Source organism: Triturus cristatus, chromosome 2_1 (assembly GCF_964204655.1).
Source record: "Triturus cristatus chromosome 2_1, aTriCri1.1, whole genome shotgun sequence".
In the NCBI taxonomy this organism is placed as follows: domain Eukaryota; kingdom Metazoa; phylum Chordata; class Amphibia; order Caudata; family Salamandridae; genus Triturus; species Triturus cristatus.
The window spans coordinates 95,429,426-95,452,987 of NC_140581.1; the positions used below are offsets into that span (position 1 = coordinate 95,429,426).

Below are 23,562 nucleotides of genomic sequence, written 5' to 3' on the forward strand. Positions count from 1 at the left end.
ACCACAATTGAGCGAGGGTCCGAAAATGGAACAGCCTTGGCCCGTTGCAAAGTACCTTGGATGCGTCATCCTGAAAGACGAGATGCAGGGTGCAGAGAGGCCATGTGTAGTCGTTGGTTCACACAGGTAGGCGATGCATCGGTGATGATGTGTTGAGAATGGAGTCGATGCGTCGTGCAGTGGGTGATGCATTGGAGTCGATCCTTGCAGCGGTTCCGAGGCCTCTGCGACACTGGCAATGCGTGGATTCTGCTGGAGCAGCACTTAGACCCACTTCCTAGGGCCTAGGACTGGGTTGGCACCACTTGGCAGGGCAGACTCACAAAAGGCAGAGTCAAGGTGCTGAGCCCAGTGAGTTGGAAGTCTTTTATGTCCCTGAGACTTCAATCAGGAGGCAAGCCAGCAAGCCCTTGGATTCACTCTGGTTCTTGGTTCAAGTGACGTGGGTCCATTCCTTCTCAGGCAAGGGGGGCAGCAGGCAGCATGTCAACACAGCAAGAAATCAGTTCTTCCAGAGCAGCAGTGTGGCACCTTCAGCGGCACAGCAGTCTTTCTTCCTGCCAGAGTGTCCACAGGTCCAGAAGTGTACTGAAGTGGTAGGGTCAGAAGACCAGTTCTTATACCCACTGGTGCCTTTGAAGTAGAGGGGACTTTGAAGAAGGGTTTTTGAAGTGCACAGGGGTCCTCCCTTACTTCCCTGTCTCCAGACTTACTACAGGGAGGTATGCAGCCCTTTGTGTGGAGACAGGAGATAGCCTATTCCGGTATAAATCAGAGGCTGTGACCAGATCCTTCCTCCCATTCTCCGCCAATTAAGTCACACCTAACCTCCCATTGGGTGTGACTGTCGAGAGAGAAAGCACAAAGCTCAGCTTTCACCCTTCGCAGACATGTATTGAAGACACACTGGGCTACGAGTAGAAAAATGCCATCTTTCCAAATGTGACATTTTAAAAATTGTATTGATAAATTCAACTTTACCATTAAAGAGGATTTATGATTACAATTCCATAGGTACTAAACACGACAGCTCATCCTCCTTTCAATTTGTAATTACAGCTTATTAGCGGTAACAAGGAATCCCCAATGTTAATCTATGGGAGGAGTAGGGCTCACTGTACTGAAAAACAAATTTGGGAGTTTTTCACTACCAACACATGTAAAACTTAAATGTACCTGTCCTATCTGTTAATTACACTGCACCCTGATCTAAGGGCTTCATAGGGCCTACCTTAGGGGCGACCTATATGTAATAAAAGGGGAGTTTAAGGCTTGGGATGGGTTTTAAAGGCCAAGTCGACATGGCTTAAACTGTGTTAACTGCACACACAGGGTGTGCAATGGTAGGACTGAGACATGTTTAAAGGACTACTTAAGCGGGTGAAACTCAGTGCTGCAGGGCCACGAGTAGCATTTAATTTACAGGCCCTGGACACAGGTAGTGCACTTTACTAGGGACTTAAAGGTAAGTTAAATATGCCTGTTGTGAATATGTCAATCAAACCATGTTTAGACGAGTGAACAGACGCACTTTAGCACTAGTTAGCAGTTGTAAAGCGCACAGAGTCCTAAGGTCAACAAAAACGAATTCAGCAAAAAGGGGAGGAGGAAAGCAAAAAGTCTGGGGGTGGTCCTGCAGAAAGGCCCATTTTCAACACACGTTTATCACGGTATTATATCAAGGACAACATGATAATGGCCACAGTAAATAGAAAGTATCCTCTCACCAGCGCAGGTAGGCATCACTATTTTAGGTGTTGGAGACATGTGAAGTCTGTTGTATTTTCGTTGATGTTAAGTTGATATTATCAGCTTGTCTGCCAAGTGAGGGAAAATGGCGTCTGGCAGTTACATCCACTGGCTGCACCTTTTCAAGGTCTGTCACCCCACAGCCCCATGGGAAAGTTAAAGCCATTGATTGGTATAAGTTCTGCTGAGTAGTTGCGTTGTATCCACTAGAAATGCATTTAGGACCTCAGTCAGGCGTGTAACACAGGCCCCCGCAGTCCCCGCGGTGCGGGGGGCCCCAAGCTCCAGTGGGCCCCCTTAGCACAGCACTCTCGCCAGAGAGCTCCTGATTGAGCCCAGAGGGGGCCCCTCCACGTACCTTGCAGGGAGGCCCCCTAAAGTTTTGTTACGCCAGCGACCTCAGTTGACAAATTAGAGCTCAGTGGAGTTGTTTCAAGAGCGCCATTGTTAGGAGCATTGGAGGCCATCTTCGTTTTTCTCTGTATGATTTTCTTATCCTGCTGAACATGGTCTAAGGCTACAGTACATGACAGCACTCTCAAGCCTCTTCTGTTCTCAAACCTTCTGTGTGAGCAGCACTTCGGCGTCTTATTATACACCTTCAAAAGAGAGCATACATAATCTGTCTACCGCTGAGTGTGATCCGGCGATCGTGGCAGGAGACCTCTGTCCCCTGCAGTAAGCCCCACAATTAGGAGTTTTATATAGCGCTGGCACGACCCAAGGGGTATCAGAGTGCTTTAAAGCAACGTTAACAACAGAGTCTTGAGCAGTTAACAGTACATTAGTAATAAGAGATGTTAGAAAGAATCCAATTCAGTATCATGAGGTGAAGGCTTCCGTTCAGAGTGCAGGAGTTGTATTCGCCATGGGTGGCTTTTGATGCCTGATGTCTGTGATCCAAGATCAGTCTCAGGTTATTGGATTCCACACTAGACAACTGGAGTCGTTTACCATTAGGAACCACAATACTGTTGGCCATCTGGATGACCAAATACGCCCTTTAGCACTTGACCCTCAGGATATCGAGGCTGCCAAGGAGCCCTCAAGATGATGGTGTGGAACAGAACCTAAGAACACAGTAAGACACAGTAATATCACTCAGTAGCAACACCCACCTCAGTTAGTGCTTAACTTTGTAGAAAGAAAACGATTTAAATACACATTAAAAAAAGTTAGAAAAAATTTGCACATAAATCAGAAACATTCTGGGCCCTTCCTAGCAAGAGGTCAAAACCTTATTGCAACGCCTAGGTGGTAAATGCTTGGTTTCATACAGTGTTGTGTCGGTGTCATTGTTTTTCAGTGGTGCTCAAGAAACCGGGTGCGCAATCCTCAATTCAATCCATGGACCAGACAGGCAAAAGTGCAACACGACCAAGCTGTTCTTATCAGACACAGTTCATGGTCACTCGGTCTAGTTGACTTCAGAGGCTGCAAGACAGATGCAGGGTTTCTGGTCTTTAACACGGAAAACGTTCCGGCCTGACCCAATGGTCACCACCCAAAATGGCCTGAAGATCCCACCTGGGCCTGGTCATGCTGAGAGTGACTCAAAGGGGGTGGGAGGTGCAGCATATCTTGGATGGCACAGTACACAGTCTTTAATTTCAGGGGATTATATAATTCCACCGCCCCTCCTCTGGAATGCCAAGTTTTTTGGTATTTTTAATTAAAAATTAAAAATCTCAGAAACCACTGGTATTTTTTGCTTTTGTGCCCACATCTCCGTGAGATGCGATGCGATTGCTGTGCAACAGATTTAAAGGTTGTAGAGCGGGGTTACACATTCTTATATCTTTGCAAACATTGAATGGTCATTATCTTGGTTTGCAGCGTTGGAAACAGAGAAGCCACTCTGAGCTACCCCTCTGACTGTCTCCAGGCCAGGAGATGGAACCAAGGGGATAACCAAGGTTCTAAGAAGGCAGACCACACCTCAATGTGCAGGCTGCCTGGGCCCCAAAAACAGATTTCCCTGTGATGCTGATGGGGCAGAAACATCTCACCAAAACAGACGCTATAGGTATTGAATCTCTCTCTGGGCTCCAGGCAATGCAGAAAATTAGAGGCTTCTTCCTGCACAGCAGCTGGGCAGCCTTCTTTCCCTGGATGACTAGACCTCACGGAAGCTTCCAATGTTCCTCAGGAAGCTGAGCTAAAGAACTCCTCCTCTCGGGCATGCTCTGTTTGCAGGGGACAGTCCAGCAAATCCTTTCAACTGGAATCTTGATCCAGACGTACTCCGCGGTCTGGTCAGAGGATGCGGACTGGAGCTTTTAGCCCTGTAGCTCAGTCTCTCCTCAAGTGTACTGGTGTGCAGCCCCTTCCTTTGTCATGAGGGATCCTGGAGTAAATTACTGCTCAAGCTATCCAGTATTCATCCCCATATCTGACCAGTCAGTTCACAGTCATGGTTCGAATTGTAGGAGGGCTCTTCCTATCAAGGATGGCTACTGCATGATCAGCTCATGCAAACACCATGGACAACAGGAGTCCTCCTGAGCTGGTTGCGGACAGTTCAGAAATGGATGTGGTTTGGGGCACAGACAGCACAACAATTGCTTTGTGAAGCAGACAATGCAGGAAGAGGGGCAGAGGTTAGGTGAGGAGGCCAGCCTTCTGCAAAGCCCTTGACTCTTTGAAGTTGCCATGCCCATGCAGGGAAGCCAAAATGGATTCCCTCCTGCACCCTGCCAGACATGCACGCGGGCTTTACACTCATTCCGTGCATTGCCCATGGTCTTCATACACTTTTCACTCCCAACGCACACAGATGAGAGTAAAGACCCATGGTTATGAGACTGGTAGAAACCTTTACATAGAGATGGTCAGTAGGCAAATCCCCATGATTGAGACTGGTAAAAAGGCCTGTCCCTTCCACCACAAAGTCCACTACTACAAACACCAGTCCCAGGCGGTCAGGCCTGAGAGGACAGCTGTCACAATTTGCAAGAGCGGGCACCAGGGTGCCTACCTTGGTCTCGGGCACTGTGATTGGGTCTCAGTTCATGTAAAAGTCCAGTCCTTAAGAGATGGAGAAATCCCAGTTGCTAGGAGCGTGCAGGATCTCATCTTGTCTCTCAGTATATTCACAAGGCCAGATTCACTCTTCCACTCCCTGATCACCACCTCTTTGACACCCAGAGTCCCCTTCGGTGCCTACAAAGAGTTCAAAAGCTAGAAAACCACAGCTTCTCTGATTGATACAACACCCCGCTTGTGAAGCTGACATCCCGCTTGTGAAGCTGGCACCCTGTTGTGAAGCTGACATCCCGCTTGTGAAGCTGGCACCCTGCTTGTGAAGCTGACATCCCGCTTGTGAAGCTGGCACCCCGCTTGTGAAGCTGACATCCTGCTTGTGAAGCTGACATCCCGCTTGTGAAGCTGGCACCCTGCTTGTGAAGCTGACATCCCGCTTGTGAAGCTGGCACCCTGCTTGTGAAGCTGGCACCCTGCTTGTGAAGCTGGCACCCTGCTTGTGAAGCTGACATCCCGCTTGTGAAGCTGGCACCCTACTTGTGAAGCTGACATCCCGCTTGTGAAGCTGACATCCCGCTTGTGAAGCTGGCACCCTGCTTGTGAAGCTGACATCCCGCTTGTGAAGCTGGCACCCTGCTTGTGAAGCTGGCACCCTGCTTGTGAAGCTGAGATCCCGCTTGTGAAGCTGGCACCCTACTTGTGAAGCTGACATCCCGCTTGTGAAGCTGGCACCCCGCTTGTGAAGCTGGCACCCTGCTTGTGAAGCTGGCTCCCTGCTTGTGAAGCTGACATCCCGCTTGTGAAGCTGGCACCCTACTTGTGAAGCTGACATCCCGCTTGTGAAGCTGGCACACATCTATCAGGTTGCCGGAGTAGCTTTGCCCCCCAATATATGCATTTTATTCCTTGGTTCTACTACATGTATTGATATTCCATGAATGTACTTTGCAGTAAGTTATGCTTGTATTTTGATGCTGGCGTAGATGCATAGGCTGGCATAGCTCATTTCACACTGATGTTTTATATCGAGCTGTTGAATAGTAATTTTCTTTTACTTCCTCTAGATTTATTACCAAGAGAGACAGGCCTCTGTGTGCCCCACCTAGCCAGCGATGGGTACATAAACTGATCAACCAACTAAAAAACCTTGCCCATCAGGTGAATAATGTGGTAAGCAGATTTTGGTTACACCTCATAGTTATGAATTTATTTTCTGCGATGCTGCAACTATCTATCCAATCCAGGAACTAGCTCCAAGTGTGCACTTCCTGTGTGACTTTCCCTTCCTGGTCTCACTGTGCAGGCTGTAGGGGCCCCCGGAAGTTGTCCTTTGACTTCCTGTAAGACACAAGGTTAAGTTTACGTCTTTCTGGATGGGTGACTGCGTGATACATCATCGGATTCCTCCACTGCATATGTCTCACATGCTAGGATCTGCAACCTCATGTTTCTGCACTCTTTCTGCACCCCAGTGGGGTGATTGTGGGCCGAGTGCTGCAAGCCAAACCGTAAAACACCTTTACCCTGTGCATCGTAAACATTGCAGACCCCTTTATCAGTCGCGGCTGCTGCCAATATACATTGGCGGGGTGGGGGATTAATAAGAAATTTAAAAAACACTTACCTGATGCTGCCGGCTGCCTTGGTGCTCTTCTGCTCTCCTACTCCCGGCAGTCCCTGGGACACCATCACAGACTCCCCATCCCATCCAGAGGCTGCTCTCATGCTATTACCAAGCATGAGAGCAGCGCCTGGATTGGCCTGTGTGGGCTGGTTTGATGCTCGCTCAGGCACAGGGAGTCTGTGCCATTTCTGCACCTGGCGGGGTTGGAGAAACCTAAGTGCGTATGTCGGTTTGGCCGCCCTAAGACGGCCGACCAAACTGACATGCGCACTTACAGTGCCCACCACTCCTCCTCCCTGCCACGGCCCGGCCCGCCCCTCCCTACACACGCATGGCTCACAGGCTTAGCCAGTCACTTTAAAATAAAATAGTGATAGAATTGTTTTATCATTATTTTATTTTTCAGCTGATGGCTTTGAGAGGTAGGGAGACGCTCCACCTCCATTACGGAGGAGCCACCGCTGCCGTTTACATTTCTGCAAAGCCAGGAAAATCCATTTTTCCAACAATAAGCTGCAGCGCTGCTACTTCGATCACAGAGACATCTGTGTCGTGCTTTCACACCACCAAACATTATGGCATACATGTGCTGTACTGATAATGTAACAACATCTAAGCATTATACCTTTTTCACTAAAGTCAATCAATCAATCAAGCATTTGTAGAGCGCACTACTCACCCGCAAGGGTCTCAAGGCGCTGGGGGTGGGAGGAGATGCTTACTGCTCGAATAACCAGGTCTTGAGAAGTCTCCTGAAGGTCAGCAGGTCCTGGGTCTGTCGCAGGTGGATGGGGAGGGTGTTCCATGTCTTGGCGGCGAGGTGGGAGAAGTATCTGCCGCCGGTGGTCGTTCGGTGGATGCTTGGAATGGTGGCGAGTGTGAAGTCAGCGAGTCACTGCTGCCAGTTGATGGGCTGGCCCTCAGGGACTAGAATGTTATTTGTAAACTAAGACTTTTTACCCCAAATGTTGCACATAGTAGCAAATTGTCCATTAGATTGTTGGTAGTGTAATGATTGCAAAAAGTAGTGGTGGAGAGATTTGCCACGGTTGGGACAATACACCTGACAACACATTCATCCTAAAATACACAACTTCACGTGTAGGAATCGGAGTGATCTGTCCGGGCTCGGCCGATGGTGGCCTGGGTACCAAAGCTCGGATTGGAGTCCAACTCTCCAGGGTGTTAAGTCAGCACTTTTGCCACCTGACCAAACCTCTTCCCCTGAATAGTCCGACAAAGAGACCTGATTCCAGGGTTACACTCTTATATGAACAGATTGTGGAGACCTCAACTTAAAACATAATACACTCACTTCGATTGGGTGATCTTCGTTTATGTATTAGCAGACATCCCAACATACCTGCATTTTCATCAAGTATTGTAAAAATTCAAGAGATGCCCCTTCTTTATCTCAAGTCACATTTGTCCATATTGTCTTGTGACACACCTTCTGTGAATTACTATTGTTTGGGCAAAGTCCTTTCCTGATTGTTTTATTAGCTTGATTCCTATAAAACACTTCGGGGCCTATATAATCCATTAGACTTTTTATAGTGGAGTAAGTGTAAATTCTTTGTACCAAAGTCTCCTAAAACCATTGGTAGATATATTTGTAGGATTATGCCATAGACCCTTTTAAGAGTAAAGTTTCAATTGGAATTGGCTTGGGGTTGCCTAGGCAGACCTGTACAATAGGGAGGCTATCCTTTGCAATTTATATTTCTGCAAGAAGACCTTGCGTGTTCTCTCTAGTGCAGTGGTGAGAGCTCATTTAGTCTCAGGATAAACACAGTGTCAGCGTAGACCTCCATCTCTCATGGTGTCAACATATTTATTTGTGTTGATTAAAGGATTGAGAATATGAGGATCAGGTCCATTTCAGAGTAAATGTCCAGCAATAGCAGTCCGAAACCCAATATAAATAACTTTTATTTTAAAGCAGTCATTAAAGATGCTTTTTCTAATATAATGAAACAACTTATTGATGTTTTTAGACCTGAAATCCTTGGTGTGGTATGCCCACAAACGTTTTGCCTTCACTCCTGATATTTTGCTGAATTCATTTGTATTCGCTTTATGAGTCTGTGCACTTTACCACTGCTACCAGTGCTAAACTGCTTGTGATCTTTCCTTCAAACCTGGTAGAATTGACTTGAATCTAATTGGCACATTTAATTTACGTTTAAGTCCCTAGTAAAGGGGTACTGCATGTACCCAGGGCCTGTAAATTCAAAGTTTCTAGTTGGCCTGCAGCATTCATCGTGCCGCCCACTAAAGTAGTCTTTTAAAAATATGTTTCAGGCCTGCCACTGCAGCCAGTGGAGTTGCTTCAAATTTCTATTTGACACCAAAACGACAAAAATCCTATCAGTTGAACCGGAGTTATGATTTTCTAAAGTTTTTAGTAACAACTAGTGCCTACAATATCAAAGTACCAACAGCAGATATCTAATCATGTGAGACCAGGTTAAAGTTGAAAACATAGAGAATCACAATGGACCATGAGTCAGATACAGGAAGTGGATTGGGTCTGGTCGGCGCTTATCTTCGAACTTAGAGGAAACTCTGGTGAAAACATTCTGAGAAGGTAAAGTTCAGCAGGGCAAGGCTGCAGGCGGCGCCCAAAGACAGAGCATCGACGAAGAACCACTGGACCAAGTCGCGGTGAATATTTCTACGCTTGGACTTTTATAGAAGTCAAAAATCTCAAGTGGGATGAAGGAAGAGGCTGTAGTCGGCAAGAGTGCCAGGAGACCGGATACACTTTTGATTAAATAGGAACACTGAACAGGATTTGCTGCTGCAGAGAAGAACATAGCGGGAGAAGCCGCAAAGTCAGGCTGACCAGCACTGCGTCTTGGGTGGATCGACGTGCAGGTTGACCACATCTTCCCTCAGTTCTCAGAGCAGTTTTGAGCCCAAAATGTTCTAGGTCCCAAGTTTTGGATTGGTCTATCTGGGCACATTTAGCACCACCACTAAGGGTCTAGGACTGGAGGGGCACCTCTTGGTGCATTAGGACTGACTCTGGTTGGGTCCAGGTGTGGGATTGAGATGGTGGGAGCCTGTTATGTCCCTGTAGCCCTGAACAGGAGGGTCGCAAACTAGCCCTTGGAGTCACTCTGATAGTCCTGGGTTCAAGTGGTGAAGCAGGGTTCAAGCAGCAGGACAGGGCTATGAGGGCTCAAGGCAGGCAGGCACCAGGCATGAAATCAGTCCTTCCACGTGAAGCATAGCACTCTTGTGCAGTACATAGCAGGCCACAGCAGCATGCATGTCTCTGAGACTCCTTCTGCAAGTCCAGAAAGGGAACTTAAGAGTGAGTCTGAGGGATCTATTCTTAAACCTAGTGTGCCTTTGACGTGATAGCACAGCCAATTTAATTGCAAGTGGGGCTGTGCCCAGCTCTGCCCCCCCATGCTTTAAGCAGATGGCCCATTAATGCACTCTAATTCCGCTATTTTGTGACTTTCTGGGATGAATTCAAAAAGTCTAACTGCAGTTACATCCAGTGATGTGATCTAAGACTGCAGGCACCAAAAGGCTAAGGGCAGGAAAAAGACAGCTTTCTAAAAGTAACATTTTCAAAATAGAAATTTAAAATCTGACTTTTCCATTAAAGAAGATTTTTAAATACAATTTCTTAAATGCCAAACATAAAATGCATATATCTGACCTCAATATCTGACCTCAATCAAAAGTTAGCCCTTATGAAATGTAATTAGGCTACCCAATTTTATCATATGGGACAAGTGGTTCTCACAGTAGTGAACAACGAATTTAGGAGATTTTCACTACCAGTACATGTAAAACTTAAAGGTATATGTCCAAGCTTTCAATTACAATGCACTCTCCCTATGAGCTACTTAAGTCCTTGCTTAGGAGTGACATATGAAATAAAAGAGAAGTTTAAGGCTTGACTAAGGGGTTATATTGTCACGTCTAATTGGCAGTTTAAAAGTGCATTGAGGCGCCAAAGGCAGGCCTGGGACATGTTTGAAGGAGCTACTGAAAGTGGGTGGCACAATATGTGCTGCAGGTCTACAGTAGCGTTTAATTTACATGGCCTGGGTGTATTAGATACCACTGTACAAGGGACTTATATGTAAATTAAATATGCCAATCAGGTGTAACCCAATTTAACCATGTTTAGGGAGTGAGCACATGCACTTTAGCACTGGTCAACAGTGGTAAAGTGCACAGAGTCCTAAGGCCAACAAAACAAATTTAGGTAGAAAAATGGAGAGAAAAAGGCAAAGAGTTTGGGAGTGACTATGCAGAGAGGGCCAGGTCCAAAAGTCAGGGTGCATTTAGTCAGAAAGTAAACCAGCAACCAAGAGCTCCAAGAAGCAGGAGGCCCAGAAAGAAAAGGCCCTCAGGGCCTGCGTAGGAGGCCCATCAGTAACCATGATCACGGCCTCAGAGTAGGTACGAGGGCCCGCAGGAGTAAGGTCCCCTGTGGGATCTAAGGCAGGAAGTAGTGTATCCTCCTGCAACATTTTCCCTGAGGAACTGGAGAGCAGGAGTGCAGAAAGGGAGTTCAGGCTGCAGCTGGCCAAGCTCAAAATGGAGGAGGCACATGCAGAAAGGCAGGCTGCCTAGGAGGAGTCTGCAACAAAGAGGTTCTTAGAGGAGAGGAGGAATGAGGCAGTGATCGCCTTGGCCAAGGCGAACGCTGAGGTGGAGATGGCCTCGGCAGAAAGAAAACTTTTGCTTTCTTGCTCATGAATTGAGTCTAAAGGAGCTGGACCCGAAAGTAAAGAAAGACATAGGGTCCAGCACTATTGGTGGGAGCAATAGTGGAGAAAGGCGGGTTCACATTCCCTTGGACCTGGTACCTAGTTACGTGATGGGGGATGACATTGATAAATGGTTTGCAGCATATGAGGTAGCCTTAAGGATGCACAGGGTCCCAGAGTGGATTAGGGTGCGAGTCTCTGGAAACACATACCTATGGTGGGGAGGATACCCTGCTGACATTAGAGGTAGAGGACCATAGGACCCTATGAAAGCCATTCTTGTCACCAATTTTGGGGTCACCCCAGAGACGTCCCATATGAGATTTAGGGACAGCCAGAAACTGTCAGTCTAGTCTTAGGTGGATTTCCTGGATTACTCCAGTAAGGCACAAAGTGGTTGGGCGAGGGACAGTAAAGTGAGTGATTTTATTGGGCTGTATGTGTACGATCTGATTTTGAGAGAGCTCATACTCAGTAGTTGCTCTACAGAGTTTTGCCAACACCTGTTTGCTGGTTGATAACAAACTCACTTCACCTAGGGAGTTTGCCAAGGAGGCGGGCCTCTGGGTCAGCATCTAAGTGACCAAGAAGGTATCTGGGGGGAGATCACCAAAAGGGTGGATATGATCCCCATCAGAAGAAAGAGGGGGGAGACAAAAATAAAAACAAGGAGTTCTCAAAAGGCCTGCAAAACAGTTGACCAAAAGAAGAGTTGTTTCCCTGAGAAGAAATCCTCAGGGAAGTTCTCTTCCAAATGCTGTGAGTGCCACGGGCACATCAAGGACGACGCCAAATGCAGACACCAGGGATGAACAGTGTAGTCTTGGGGAGGAGGTTTTCCTAGTTAGCATGTAGGGTAGAGCAGAGGTTACCGTAGTGCCTGGCTGACAGAGAGATGGTTTCAAAGGCCCATATGCCTAATAATACTAAAAGGTATAGGCTGTGGGTTACCATCAATGGGCAGCGGGTGGAGGCTGTAAGAGACAACGGCCTCCTCATTGACTACTGTCCAGTGTCATCTGGTGTCCTCAGGTAACCCCTAATGTGTTCCACCAGGTTGTAGTAGCTGACGACCATGAGAGTCACTATCCCATTGCTCTGGTTCCCTTTGAATGGGGGCAATTTGTCAGGTTCCTTGAGAGTATCAGCGAGTCTAGCCATGCCTGAGGATTGCCCGCTTGGTAACAACACGTAGCACACTATTTGCAAGGAGATGGAGCTCCAGTTCCACCTGGAAATGTTAGGGTTGCCTGAGTGGGTGTGCGTAACCCCCTGAGAGGACCTGGAGCCTTGAAAAATGGCCCTGGTACCCGCCAAAAGAGGAAGCATAGGGGATGAGGGAAACCCACTCCTAAAACTCCCACAGTCAGAGAGGAGGCTGAGCCTGAGGATAACGCCGCAGGACCGACCCCCCTTAACCAATAACCCAATTTCACAGATGCGGTGACTATTTTTTATGGACTAGCCTGTACTAGATTTTTGGAAAGATTTTCACTCTTTGAAATTTAAGAAACCTAGGTGGAATCTTTGACTTTGGTCTTTCATAAACCGTCCACCGACAAATAAATGCTGTTGTAAAAGTAACCAGCTTCCAGCTCTCGCAGGTCCATAAAGTTCTACCTCTTCTGCAAACAGAACCCAGAGTGGTTCTCACCAGATCAGGACTTATGATCGACTAGACAATTGCATTTTGGGCTGCACCCCCCAACGTAAAAGGGTTGTTCAGAAGCTTCAAGAAACAAGGCTGGGTCTGATTCAGAGGAAAGGAGCTGGCATCAGACCTGCTTTGGAGACATTCCACTTGCTCTGGCTGCGAGCCAGGATTGGACTGAAGATTCTACGGGCTATGCGCACATGATTCTGGAACACGGCCCTGAATCTGCTCAGCTAGGTTCTGCAGAGTACTTGCAATATAAATACAAAGACCTCTCACAACCAAAATGCAAAAGGCTAAATCATGTGGTCAGAAGCCAGTGGTTTCAGGGCCAAAACCCTTAGATCATTCTCCCTCCGGTCCACAACCAGATGACCTCATTTTCAGGACACTGCTGAAAATCATGGGAAGTGACAGCACACAGTAACAAGAACACTACAATACAATGCAATATAATAGAATACTGTGATTTTTGTCAGCTTCTCCTGATAGCATGCAATACAAAAAATTAAAAGAACACTGTTTATAATCACCGTACAATTCACAGCTTCGAGTGTATAGAAACTGAAGCCAAGGTCAGTCTTCTTACAATGTTTGAGCTATTGTCAGAGTTTCTGTCCACATTCCACTGTTAACAAGTCAACCATGAACTGTGATAAACAGGCAGATGTATTGTCATTCACTGAACTCAAACGAACAACTAGTTCAGTCTGTTACTAAAACCCCACCAAGCACATAACCACCCAACTATGGGACATATTATGAAGACAGGCGATAAAATTATCGCCGCTTTAGCGGCAGCTGCTAGAGCGGCGATAATGGGCTTGATAATATGCTCTATGGAATTCCAATTGAAGCTCAGGTTAGATGTCCTTCACATCTAACACGGGCTTCAATTGGAATTCCATGGAGCATATTATCAAGCCCATTATCGCCGTTTTAGTGGCAGTTTTCTGCCGCTAAAGCGGCGATAATATTATCGCCTGTCTTGATAATATGCCCCTATGTTCTCCACCTTGCCCCCAGTGTTCGGGAGTGGCTGAAGGGCGTTATGTTGGTTCTTTATAAATAAATACACATTGAAGTACATACTGAAATCCATCAATAAGAATAGCTCCTTTACTACAACTAGCAAACCTGTCTAGTGGTCCTGTGGAACCAAGAGATTGTGATATATTGTGACACATCCTTCATCAGACACTTTCACCTTGTCACTCAGATCTCAAATGGAAGGCAGGGATGATCTTCTCTCAGTGGCCCTCTCAATATGACGTCTATTTATTTATAATGTTTCATAAAGCGCAAAGAATGACCATCAAGGTATCAGAGCGCTGTTCAAAGATACTCTGACTGCTTTTGAAGATGTAACTTCTTTTCTGACCATGGTGTTATTGTATTGAAGTTGTCTCATGTGATGTGTCTGCCTTAGAAAAGCCCTGGACATTCAAATAATGCCCAAGAGGTGTGTCACTCTGCGATCCAGAAGTCTAGGGAGTGACTACTAGGACAAAATGCATTTGTCATGAAGCACGCTGTCCTCCCACTCAGGACATATTCTCTGTTTTGTATTTTAAAGGTCAAGCAGGACAGCAGCTACTAGCCACCATGATGCCCCCCAAGGCTGACCCGTGACCTTGGGAAGTGAAGGATGCAAGAAGTTCGGGGGCAACATCTGAAGTCTTCGTTCCTTCCCAGCTTCCCTAGCGGCAGATGCTGAGGGCGAGGGCCATAGTCCTTTCAAATGTGAAGCTGGGCCTCTGAGGGCAGACAGCAGGGGAGTGAGGCCTCCTGTGCTGAAACCTGTCCTCCCCAGCAAACTGTGTGTTCTTTTGTGTCTCTTCTGACTTCTTGGAAAGGAAATCCCTGCGACAGACGTGATGGTCATTTGGAAAGAGCATTTTCTGGAAGTTATTTTGCCATTGTGAAACAAAATGTGAATTAGATAGCTGAGTCTGTGTATGGCAGAGAAGGGAGCTTGTCCACTATGAGGATGCATGCATCTATAGTGGTGACATAGGGTGGTGTGGCATGCATGACAATGAGTGGTCCTTAAAATGTTTGTCCCAATCAATATCAACATTTTTTTATGGTACTATGCATGTTTTCAGTAAATTGATTGGAGGTGCTAGATTCTCTAAGGAAACCAAGGAAGACAGGGCGAGCCGAGCATCTTTTCTATTCCACAGACCCCCATTCCGGGAGCCCCCCTCCACACCCTTAGATCTAAAGAATAACAAATTATTATAACTTCTTGCACAGGCTGCTGATAGTTTCCCACCTGACAGAAATTGGCATTAATGAAGATCCCAAGTTTGCCTGTTGGACGCTGCGGCACAAGACCGTTCACGCCCAAGCCGCGCGAGCCAGAGTCAGGCCCGCGCGCTCGACGCGTGACCTGTTCTTGGAAATTCTTAGCTCTGTGCAAGGTGATCTTTCCAGCTTGGATTGCAAGGTTCGCTGTGAATTGGGCAATTATTGCTGTGCTGAATGCTGCCCTCAGTCTGGTTTTTATGCTGATATATTGTGCAAATTTGTGAACCAGTCTGTGGACCATGAAAATATCCAATGAAACGCCCTCTTAGAAGGAGAGCTCGGCTCTTCCCCCATTTCATGCAGATGAGCACCTGTCCATCCCAGCGGTGATGGCACACGTTACAGGATAGGACGAGGGATCTGGTGACGTAGGGCTCTATGTTGTAAAGCTGCTCTTTGGTGATGGTGACTGGAGCTTCCTGGTTTCTGCGTATGATGACTGTTTCTTAGTCACCAGTGTACATTGGGAGAGGGTGGGAGCATGTGGTTTATGGCTGTACCTTTTCATGCAGGATTAATGCATTATAATCTCTGATTTTTAACTTTTCTCAAAGTATATTTTTAATACAATAAATGATATAATTAAAAGGTGCTGTGTGGTGCTCTTCGTTACATGTGCCAGTTTCAGTGTGGTCGCTGGGCGAGGCTGAGTAGACGACTCCTCCTCTCTGTTACATTTTACCATTAGCAGAAATTACCAGTTTCGTTGTTAATACCTTTGCACAACCTAGTCATTTCTGGCAGTGCTTCCAGTGGCTGAAGACTGTTAGGGCCACATGTATGAAAGTTTGAAATAGCGAGTTCCGAATTGTGATTTCCTGCGAATTGCAATTAAGAAATCACTATTTCAAATATGTGAAACTCTTTTAAGTTTCATTTGCTATTCCCAGTGGGTCGCAAACAGACCTACGTCATGAATATTAATGAGGTAGGTCTCGTTTTACGAACCCCTGGGAATCGGCAAAATAACAGGGATGGTGGCCTGCTGGGGTCAGCATACCACTATGTCCGTGATTGCTTTTAAATCAAGCAATCTTATCTTTTTTTTTTTTTTAAATGCAGCCCGTTTTCCTTAAAGGAAAACAAGTTGCGTTTCAAAAACAAAAAATGAAAAGTTTTCTTTTCATATTGTAAGAGTCTGTGGGACCACTGCCTGCTCTTAAAAAAATATTTTACAATATTCACAAAGGGGAAGATGTCCCTTGGGGACCCCTTCCCATTTGCAAATGGGTTGCCACCAAATTAAATTTGGTGGTAAAATGTAAATGTTTTGCAACTGCATTTTCGGTCACAAAACATTCATACCTACTGCTGCGATTCAGTATTAGGAAGGGACGCCCTCAACACACCCCTTCCTAATACCGAATCGTAAACCCAAATTGCGATTTGGTAACAGGTTAACGAATCGCTATTTGGGTTTGGTGAATGTCAAAATGCCTTTTTGCAGTCACAAACACGCTGATTCTGCGAATCGGCCCATTTGCGACCTCAAAAAGGCTTCATACATGTGGTCCTTAGAATGTAGCTATGGGTAACAAATGTCACCACCAGTTATTTCCCATCTTTACCAGGAAACCTCTAAATATGGTGGTAGGAAGGACCACCAATGTTACTACAGCAGCTGCCTCATTTATCAGAAAGTTTATGTTGGAGTCTAGGTGTCAGGGCGTTAAGTGCAATGAAAAAAGTGGGGAGCTCTCTAAAAAGGGTGTGGCTTATGTAATCAAGGGTGTGGCTCAAATATGTAAACCGAATTTTCGTGATTCACATAGTGAGCCACTGAATGGTATTTTAGTTCCTTTCTGAGCTTCCTCTTTTTTAATTCAGATAAATAACATAAGTGACACATATCTAAAATCAGCCAGGGCTACTGGCTTTGTCAATAGCTTTTAGGTAGAGAAATAAGTGGCAACAAAGATGTTGTTGTAAATAATATTGAACATTTTTCAATTCTAAAGTTGTGAGAAGGCAAAATAACCATTTTTGGGGCCTGGGGAAAGTCTTCAGTGTGTCTCAATCACTCCTGTTATGTTCACTATATGTTATATATTCACACCCTATTTCTCTCCACATTTCGACCATCTACATATGTTACACCTCATCTCTTTCCTCTTCGCACAATCTTTCCACTTTATCATGAATGGACTTCCTCGCATCTCATTCACTTCACCACCCAAAAAGGACACAACGCACCCTCCCTGTAGGCATCACATTTGATTTTACTTCCGCCTTGTCAATGTTTTCCTTCCTAGGCACTTGCACAGAGTCACAATTGCAACTGGAACACATGGCCTTTGCTCTGTGCATTCTGCAGAGAGGCCAATGATTGGATGGTCCTGTATTCTGAACACCTTTCTGACCCACTGACAGCAGTGGTTAATTTGTAAAATAAAAAGTGCCGGGCTCTCCTCAGGAGGCAGCGCTAACAGGAGCAATGTGCTGGTGCAAACTGCCTTCTGACTAGAGGCCCAGCACTTATTATTCTGGACAGGATTTGGCCTAATGGCTAGAGCTGCCGATTCCGGAGCGGGGAACTTGGTTCGAGTCTTGGTGTGGCTCAACATCCTACAATTCTAGGCAAAATCGTGTGCCTTCCAAATGAGTGTCTCCTTAACTGATGCTATAAGTGCTGGTGCAGAGGATTAGGTGCCGGTGCTAAGCACTGGAAACCACCAGCTCAAATTAAGCACTGACTGACAGGCACTGTGAGAAACTCACACTGCCTTCAGCCTCAACTCCAGAGCTCTCAATCAAGGCCCGTTATAAATACTCGGAGGTGACTCAGTTGAAAGTATACGCTATGCAATAGAAATATGCTACACGTAAAGTAAAGAAACAACAGCATGCTAATAGCCTGCACTCTTAGAGAAAGCAAGTAACACATTAAAAATATAAACATGGACTGAAGTGCTGACATGGATGTATGGCCCAAAAAAGACCCATTTCAATATGCTATTACTACCGGGTCTTAGACCTGGAGGGACCTGGCCCACTTAAAGCCTTGCTAACCGTTTCAGCTCGCTGTCGATATTACTGCACCTTTCCTGCTTTGCTCACTCCCTGCTTTTTAAAGATGAGCAATAAAAGTGGAAGAAACGCCTTCTACATAAGTTTATAAGTGACCAGATGAGTGAATAATTTGAGGCCTAGGTTCACGACTTTGTCATAAAACGCAGCGCAGCATACAAAGTTGCTGCACTGCGTTACGTGACAGGGAGCGGGGATTGAAGTACCATATCTGTAGAGCTGTGGCACTCTTGTCCCCTCTCCCTAGCACTGGCTCACAGTCATGTTGCTGAGTGCCCCACATCACCTTTGCACCATAGTACAAAGGTATCTGTGTGAGTCTTGCAAAGGTTTTGCCCAGGAAAGGTACCCTTCCAGTACAACATACTATGCATAGATACACTGTCAAACTTTTCCTACTTTGGTTGTATCTTGTACAGTGCAGCACACATGCAAAATTGGAAAAGAAAAGAGGAATAAAAGAATTTCTCCTTTTAACGCCTGCTTAACCTCTACGGCGCTCAGGACAGCCCCCGGCTGTCCGACGTCACAGTGGGCGTGTGCGGAGGACGGCCGGGGGCCGCCCGAAACACGCCCACTCATTAATTCTCCCGCACAGCGGGAGAATTCGCGCAGCACCGAAGGGGTTAAAGTGGCATAATTTGTTGGCAGAAAACCCTGTTTATTATTGTTAGTAGATAGGGGTTTGCTTTAAAAAGAATGGGTGGTTTCATGGGAACACCTACGTACCACCCATGTTACGTCCCTCTGTTGGAGAGTAATGAAAGCAGCACTTCATGGCGTTATTTTCAGGCAACTTTAAATCCAACAACAAACCTTTTAAAACTAAGGGCAAAGGGTCTGTAAATCTGGCCCAAGATGTGCCTAAAACCGGTCTGTGGAGGGCAGTGATACTCCAGATGTTCAGACTATCCAAGTGAGATAAATATACATAACATGAATCTAAACAAGAACATTGCCTAAGAAGGATTAAAAAAACAGTCCTGTGATGAACGTTGGACAATAGATCTGTGTCAAATGGAGAGAGCAGGAATGCATCACAAAATCTGTTATTTCCAGGGTCTAGGGTTCTAGTATATTGAAGACCCTCATTCACATGCGACAGGTGGTGCGGTATATCTTAGTTCTCCGCCCTGTCGGCTATGTGAATAGCCTCATCATTGGTTCCTTTATCACTCGAACACTGGGTTCTCCAGCGATCTGCTTTTTCCACCCGGAGGTAGACCGCCTTGTTTTTTTACAGTTGTGATAAAAAGTGGAAGAATTTCCTAGCGTAGCGTGAGTTAAAAATACCCTCTTTCCTCAGTTTGAATCTTTAATTGTTGAGGATGGGGCAAGATTAAAATGTGTCGGGTGGTGCTCTTGTGGAAGTGCTACTGTTACACTGCACCTGGTGATAGTTCATGGAAGGTCGACATGTTTCGGCCCTGGGAAGCCTTCACGGGTCTGTGGGCCTTCTTCAGGACCAGATCAAAGTTGGCTATCAGAGCAGTTAGTCTAAACTAAAGAGGCAATGTGTACAGTATTTGTGCACACACACACAGTAACACAGGGAAAACGCCACAAATGTAATCCACACTTGTTTAGAAAAATAGCCACTATTTATCTGAGTAAGACAAAATTCAGTGCTTTAGAAGTAAATCCAACTGGGGCTATCAGCTCAGGCTTTACCGGAACAAATCCAAAAGTTCAGTCGGACCGCAATGTAGTGCAGGCTGGATACAGGAGTCACACAGACCCCCTTACAGTACCTTGGATGCATTAGAAATCAAAGATGATGTGTGACGCAGAGGAGGTGAACGTTGTGGATGCAGGTGGTTCGTCAGTTCCTGAAGGCAGTGTAAGGTCGTTGAACCTTTAACGTCTGGGGACGATGCAGTGTGCAAAGAAAGTGATGCGTTGGTTGCTGGTGTGAGGCCTTGGTTCCTTAATGATGCCTCGATCTCAGAGCACGATGCGTCAATTCTACTGTGTCGAAGTCGAACTGCTGGACTGAAGGCAATGTGTCGATCGAAAGCCACTCAGGGACAGGACTGCATCAGAGGTGAATGCTGTGTCACAGACTTCGGTAAGGCGGTGTTTGAAACTCATGCAGTGGCAGTTCTTCGGAGGTGCTGCAGCAAAGTCAGGACTGAGTTGTAAGTTGCGGTTGTTGCAGAACACACTCAGTGAGTGGGGACCACAGCTTCGGTGCAGGCAGTGGCAATGCGTCGATTTCACAGGGATGCGCTGGCTCCAAACTGACGTTTTGGAGTCGATATGTTGATTTCTTGGTTGCAGCACCAAATTCACTTCCAAAGACCCAGGACTGGATTTGCCAGCGCTTGGCAGGGCAGGAGTCACAGCAGAGGAGCCCAGGTGCTGGTAGAAACATGCAGGAGAAGTCTTTGATGTCCCTGAATCTTCAGCAACAGGTGGCAAGATCAGTTAAGCCCTTGGAGAACCATAGAAAGCAGGATGTAGAGAGTAAAGTCCAGTCCAGTCCTCTCACTCACAGGCAAGAAGCAGCAGGCAGCAGGCCAGCACAGCGAAGCATGCAGCAAAGTGGCAGTCCCTCCTTACAGGACAACAGTTCTTCCTGGCAGAATGTTCTCAGTCCAGAAGTGTTCTGAGTGTATGGTGTCAGAGGTCCAGTAATTATATCCATTTTGGTCTTTGAAGTAGGGCGCCTTCAAAGAAAGGTCTTTGTAGTGCCCAGAACCCTGCCCTTCCTAGCCATGGCTCCAGACACACTACAGGGGGGTGAGGTATGCAGCTCTTTGTGTGGGGAAAGGCACAGTCCTATTCAGGTGCAAGTGTCACCCCCCCCACTCAAGCTCAGGAAGGCTCATCAGAATTAAAATGGCCGATCAGGATATGCAGGGCACACCTTAGCTCTCTTTGTGTGTGACTGTCTAAACAAAATTTACAAAGCCCAGGTGTCATCCGACACAGACGTGTATTTTAGGGACAGACCAGGGCACAGAATGGTTAAAGTAAGAAAATGCCCACTTTCTAAAGTGGCATATTCAGACCTGCTACTCAAAAACCAACTTCACTACAAGTTGTGTTTGTAAATTGTGAGTCCAGAGACACCAAACTCCAATTTTCTATCTGCTCTCAATTGGAAGTTACACTTGTAAAGTGTTACAAGGCAGCTTCAATGTTAACCTTTGGGATAGATAGGCCTTGCTGTAAGGAAAAACGAATTTAGTGGTGTTTCACTACCAGGACATGTAATTCCTAAAAGCCCATATCCTACCTCTTAAATACACTGCACCCTGCCCATAGGGCTGCCTGTCGCCGACCTTAGGGGTTACATGTAATAAAAAGGTAGGTTGGGGTAGGTTGGGGCCTGGCAAGTAGGTGAACTTGCCAGGTCGACGTGGCAGTTTAAACTGCCCAAACAGGCTCTGCAGTGGCAGGTCTGAGACATGTTTGAAGGACTACTCATGTGGGTGGCACAATCAATGCTGTAGGCCCACTAGTAGCATTTGATTTAGAGGCTCTGGGCACATGTAGTGCACTGTACTAGGGACTTGTTAGCAAATCAAATATGCCAGTCATGGAGAAATCAAATGCCATTACATTTTAGACACAGAGCACATGCTCTTTAGCACTGGTCAGTAGTGGTAAAGTGCCCAGAGTCCCAAACCAACAAAAACGAAGTTCAGTACACAGTCAAAAACAGGAGGTGGGAAGCAAAAAGGCTGGGGAAACCATGCCAAAAGATGCCAGATCTAACACTGCCACACACACAGAAAATGCTTAGACAGGTGCTTAAGCCTCAAAGGTGTGCGATATTGTAAACCTTATTTGCGTCCCTGGAGTCTGTTTTGTTGTCAATTAGGACATTTCAACCTTATGGAGTGGAATGCTCTAATAGTTTATAGACTATCCTAGCAGCATATAACAGCCATTAATGGCCTATTCCCTTGTTTGTTCTAAGTCATTGTTTTTGCCTTGGGGCAGTTATTCTAGAGTAGGCCTTTTACTGCTTGTGTATCCTGCTGCTGTGGGTTATAAGGGTACATAAGGACATTCTGCATCATAAAGCAGAATGTTCCTATACTTTTACATATAGCTATAGCATGCTATTGTGGTCATTGAAGTCCAAATCTCTTGTTATAGGTGTTTGCCTTTAGGTTGCACTTATCAGAGCAGGCTGGTCTTTTTATGATAGCTATACCCTGTATGGCAGACTATAATAGAAAGACATAGCAAATAACATACATACGTTTTCCTATTTTCAACCATAAAAGGTGGTTCCAACAGGAACCTTTTTAAACTGTTTTTATTTTGTTTTTTTAAATTATTTTTTAATGCATCTAAAAAGGGAATATAAATGGGATCAAAACCTGAATTAAAAAACTAAAATAAAAGACTACTTGCAAAGATTTACATGTACAGTTAGTAAACTTCCCCTGCCCTTTGTATTCTGCTTGCCTGAAGATACAGATTTGCCGGTCAGTTCAATAGAGCTCAAAGAGCTGGTACAGGGGGCTGGGTCAATGACAGAAGGCATCAGCTGCACCAGGAGGAGCAGTGTCACCTCCTGGACCATGAGTAGGGTAGCTGTTGATGTAGAATCTTCGTCTACATCATGCTTGCATCGATAAGGTGCCTGCTGTGGTAAGACCGGTTTGATCATGCCACTTTCTTCTGCCCCTCAGGAATTGTAAACATTCCTACACAGCAGACTTGTGTGTGGTCTGTGGCTCAATCTGCTGCTTGCCCTCTTCATGGGAATGTTCTTCTCTGTCCTCTACTGGTGATGCCATGATTAATCCTCAATCTGAAACAAATTAGGAAAACCAAAAATAAAGGCAGGAGACACCGCAGAGGGTGGAAATCTTTTCCGTCGCTAATAACAGAACATGAGAGGGAACTCCGTGGGAATATGTGAATTTAACAGAATTAGCCAATGAGATGGTGTTTCTCTGTCTGTCACAGGTACTGCAGTACTGTTTTCAGGTACTGTTACATCTAAAAACTGGAGACCAGCAAACATGAAGCGCATCATCTATCAGGCCTATGCAAGCATCTGAAGGTGATGACGTCATGTTCTACCATGTATTTCCGCAGCCACACAAGATGCAAGGTCATCGAAGTAATAACTGCTGTGGCAGTTGTTCGACCTTATAGAAGGCAAAAAAAAGGGGGCGCAGACGGTGATGTGCACTTTGTGCCAGATGGTGCTCCAAAGAGCAAAGACCTGGCAATCTTCAATGGGAACCACTGGAACATGGCAGCACCTGAGGGCTATGCACCCAAACAGTATAAAGCATGCAGAGATACTGAAAAAGTGCTGCAGCAAGAACAGCAAGAACATTATGACAAGATGCAGCATTTTGGGATATACTGCTCGGTGGGAAAACTGGATCAAAATAATGAAAATATTCACACAAAAAAGGTTACATTGTTTTAGTTAGGTAAGGTAATAAAATGTAGCGTATGTTTAAAAAATCCTATAAATTCACTGAAAAAATAAA

The 23,562-nt window shown here is 45.9% G+C and overlaps 1 protein-coding gene across 1 annotated transcript in view; it reads left to right on the forward strand.

Moving 5' to 3' along the window:
- Positions 1–15,652, forward strand: part of CCL19 (C-C motif chemokine ligand 19) — a 33,763-nt gene extending 18,111 nt beyond the window's left edge. Inside the window, exons 3-4 of the mRNA XM_085628278.1 lie at positions 5,796–5,901; positions 14,328–15,652. Coding sequence (XP_085484404.1) covers positions 5,796–5,901; positions 14,328–14,351 — 130 coding nt within the window. The 3' untranslated portion in view covers positions 14,352–15,652. The remainder of the gene's footprint in view (positions 1–5,795; positions 5,902–14,327) is intronic.
- Positions 15,653–23,562: the final 7,910 nt, after the last annotated feature.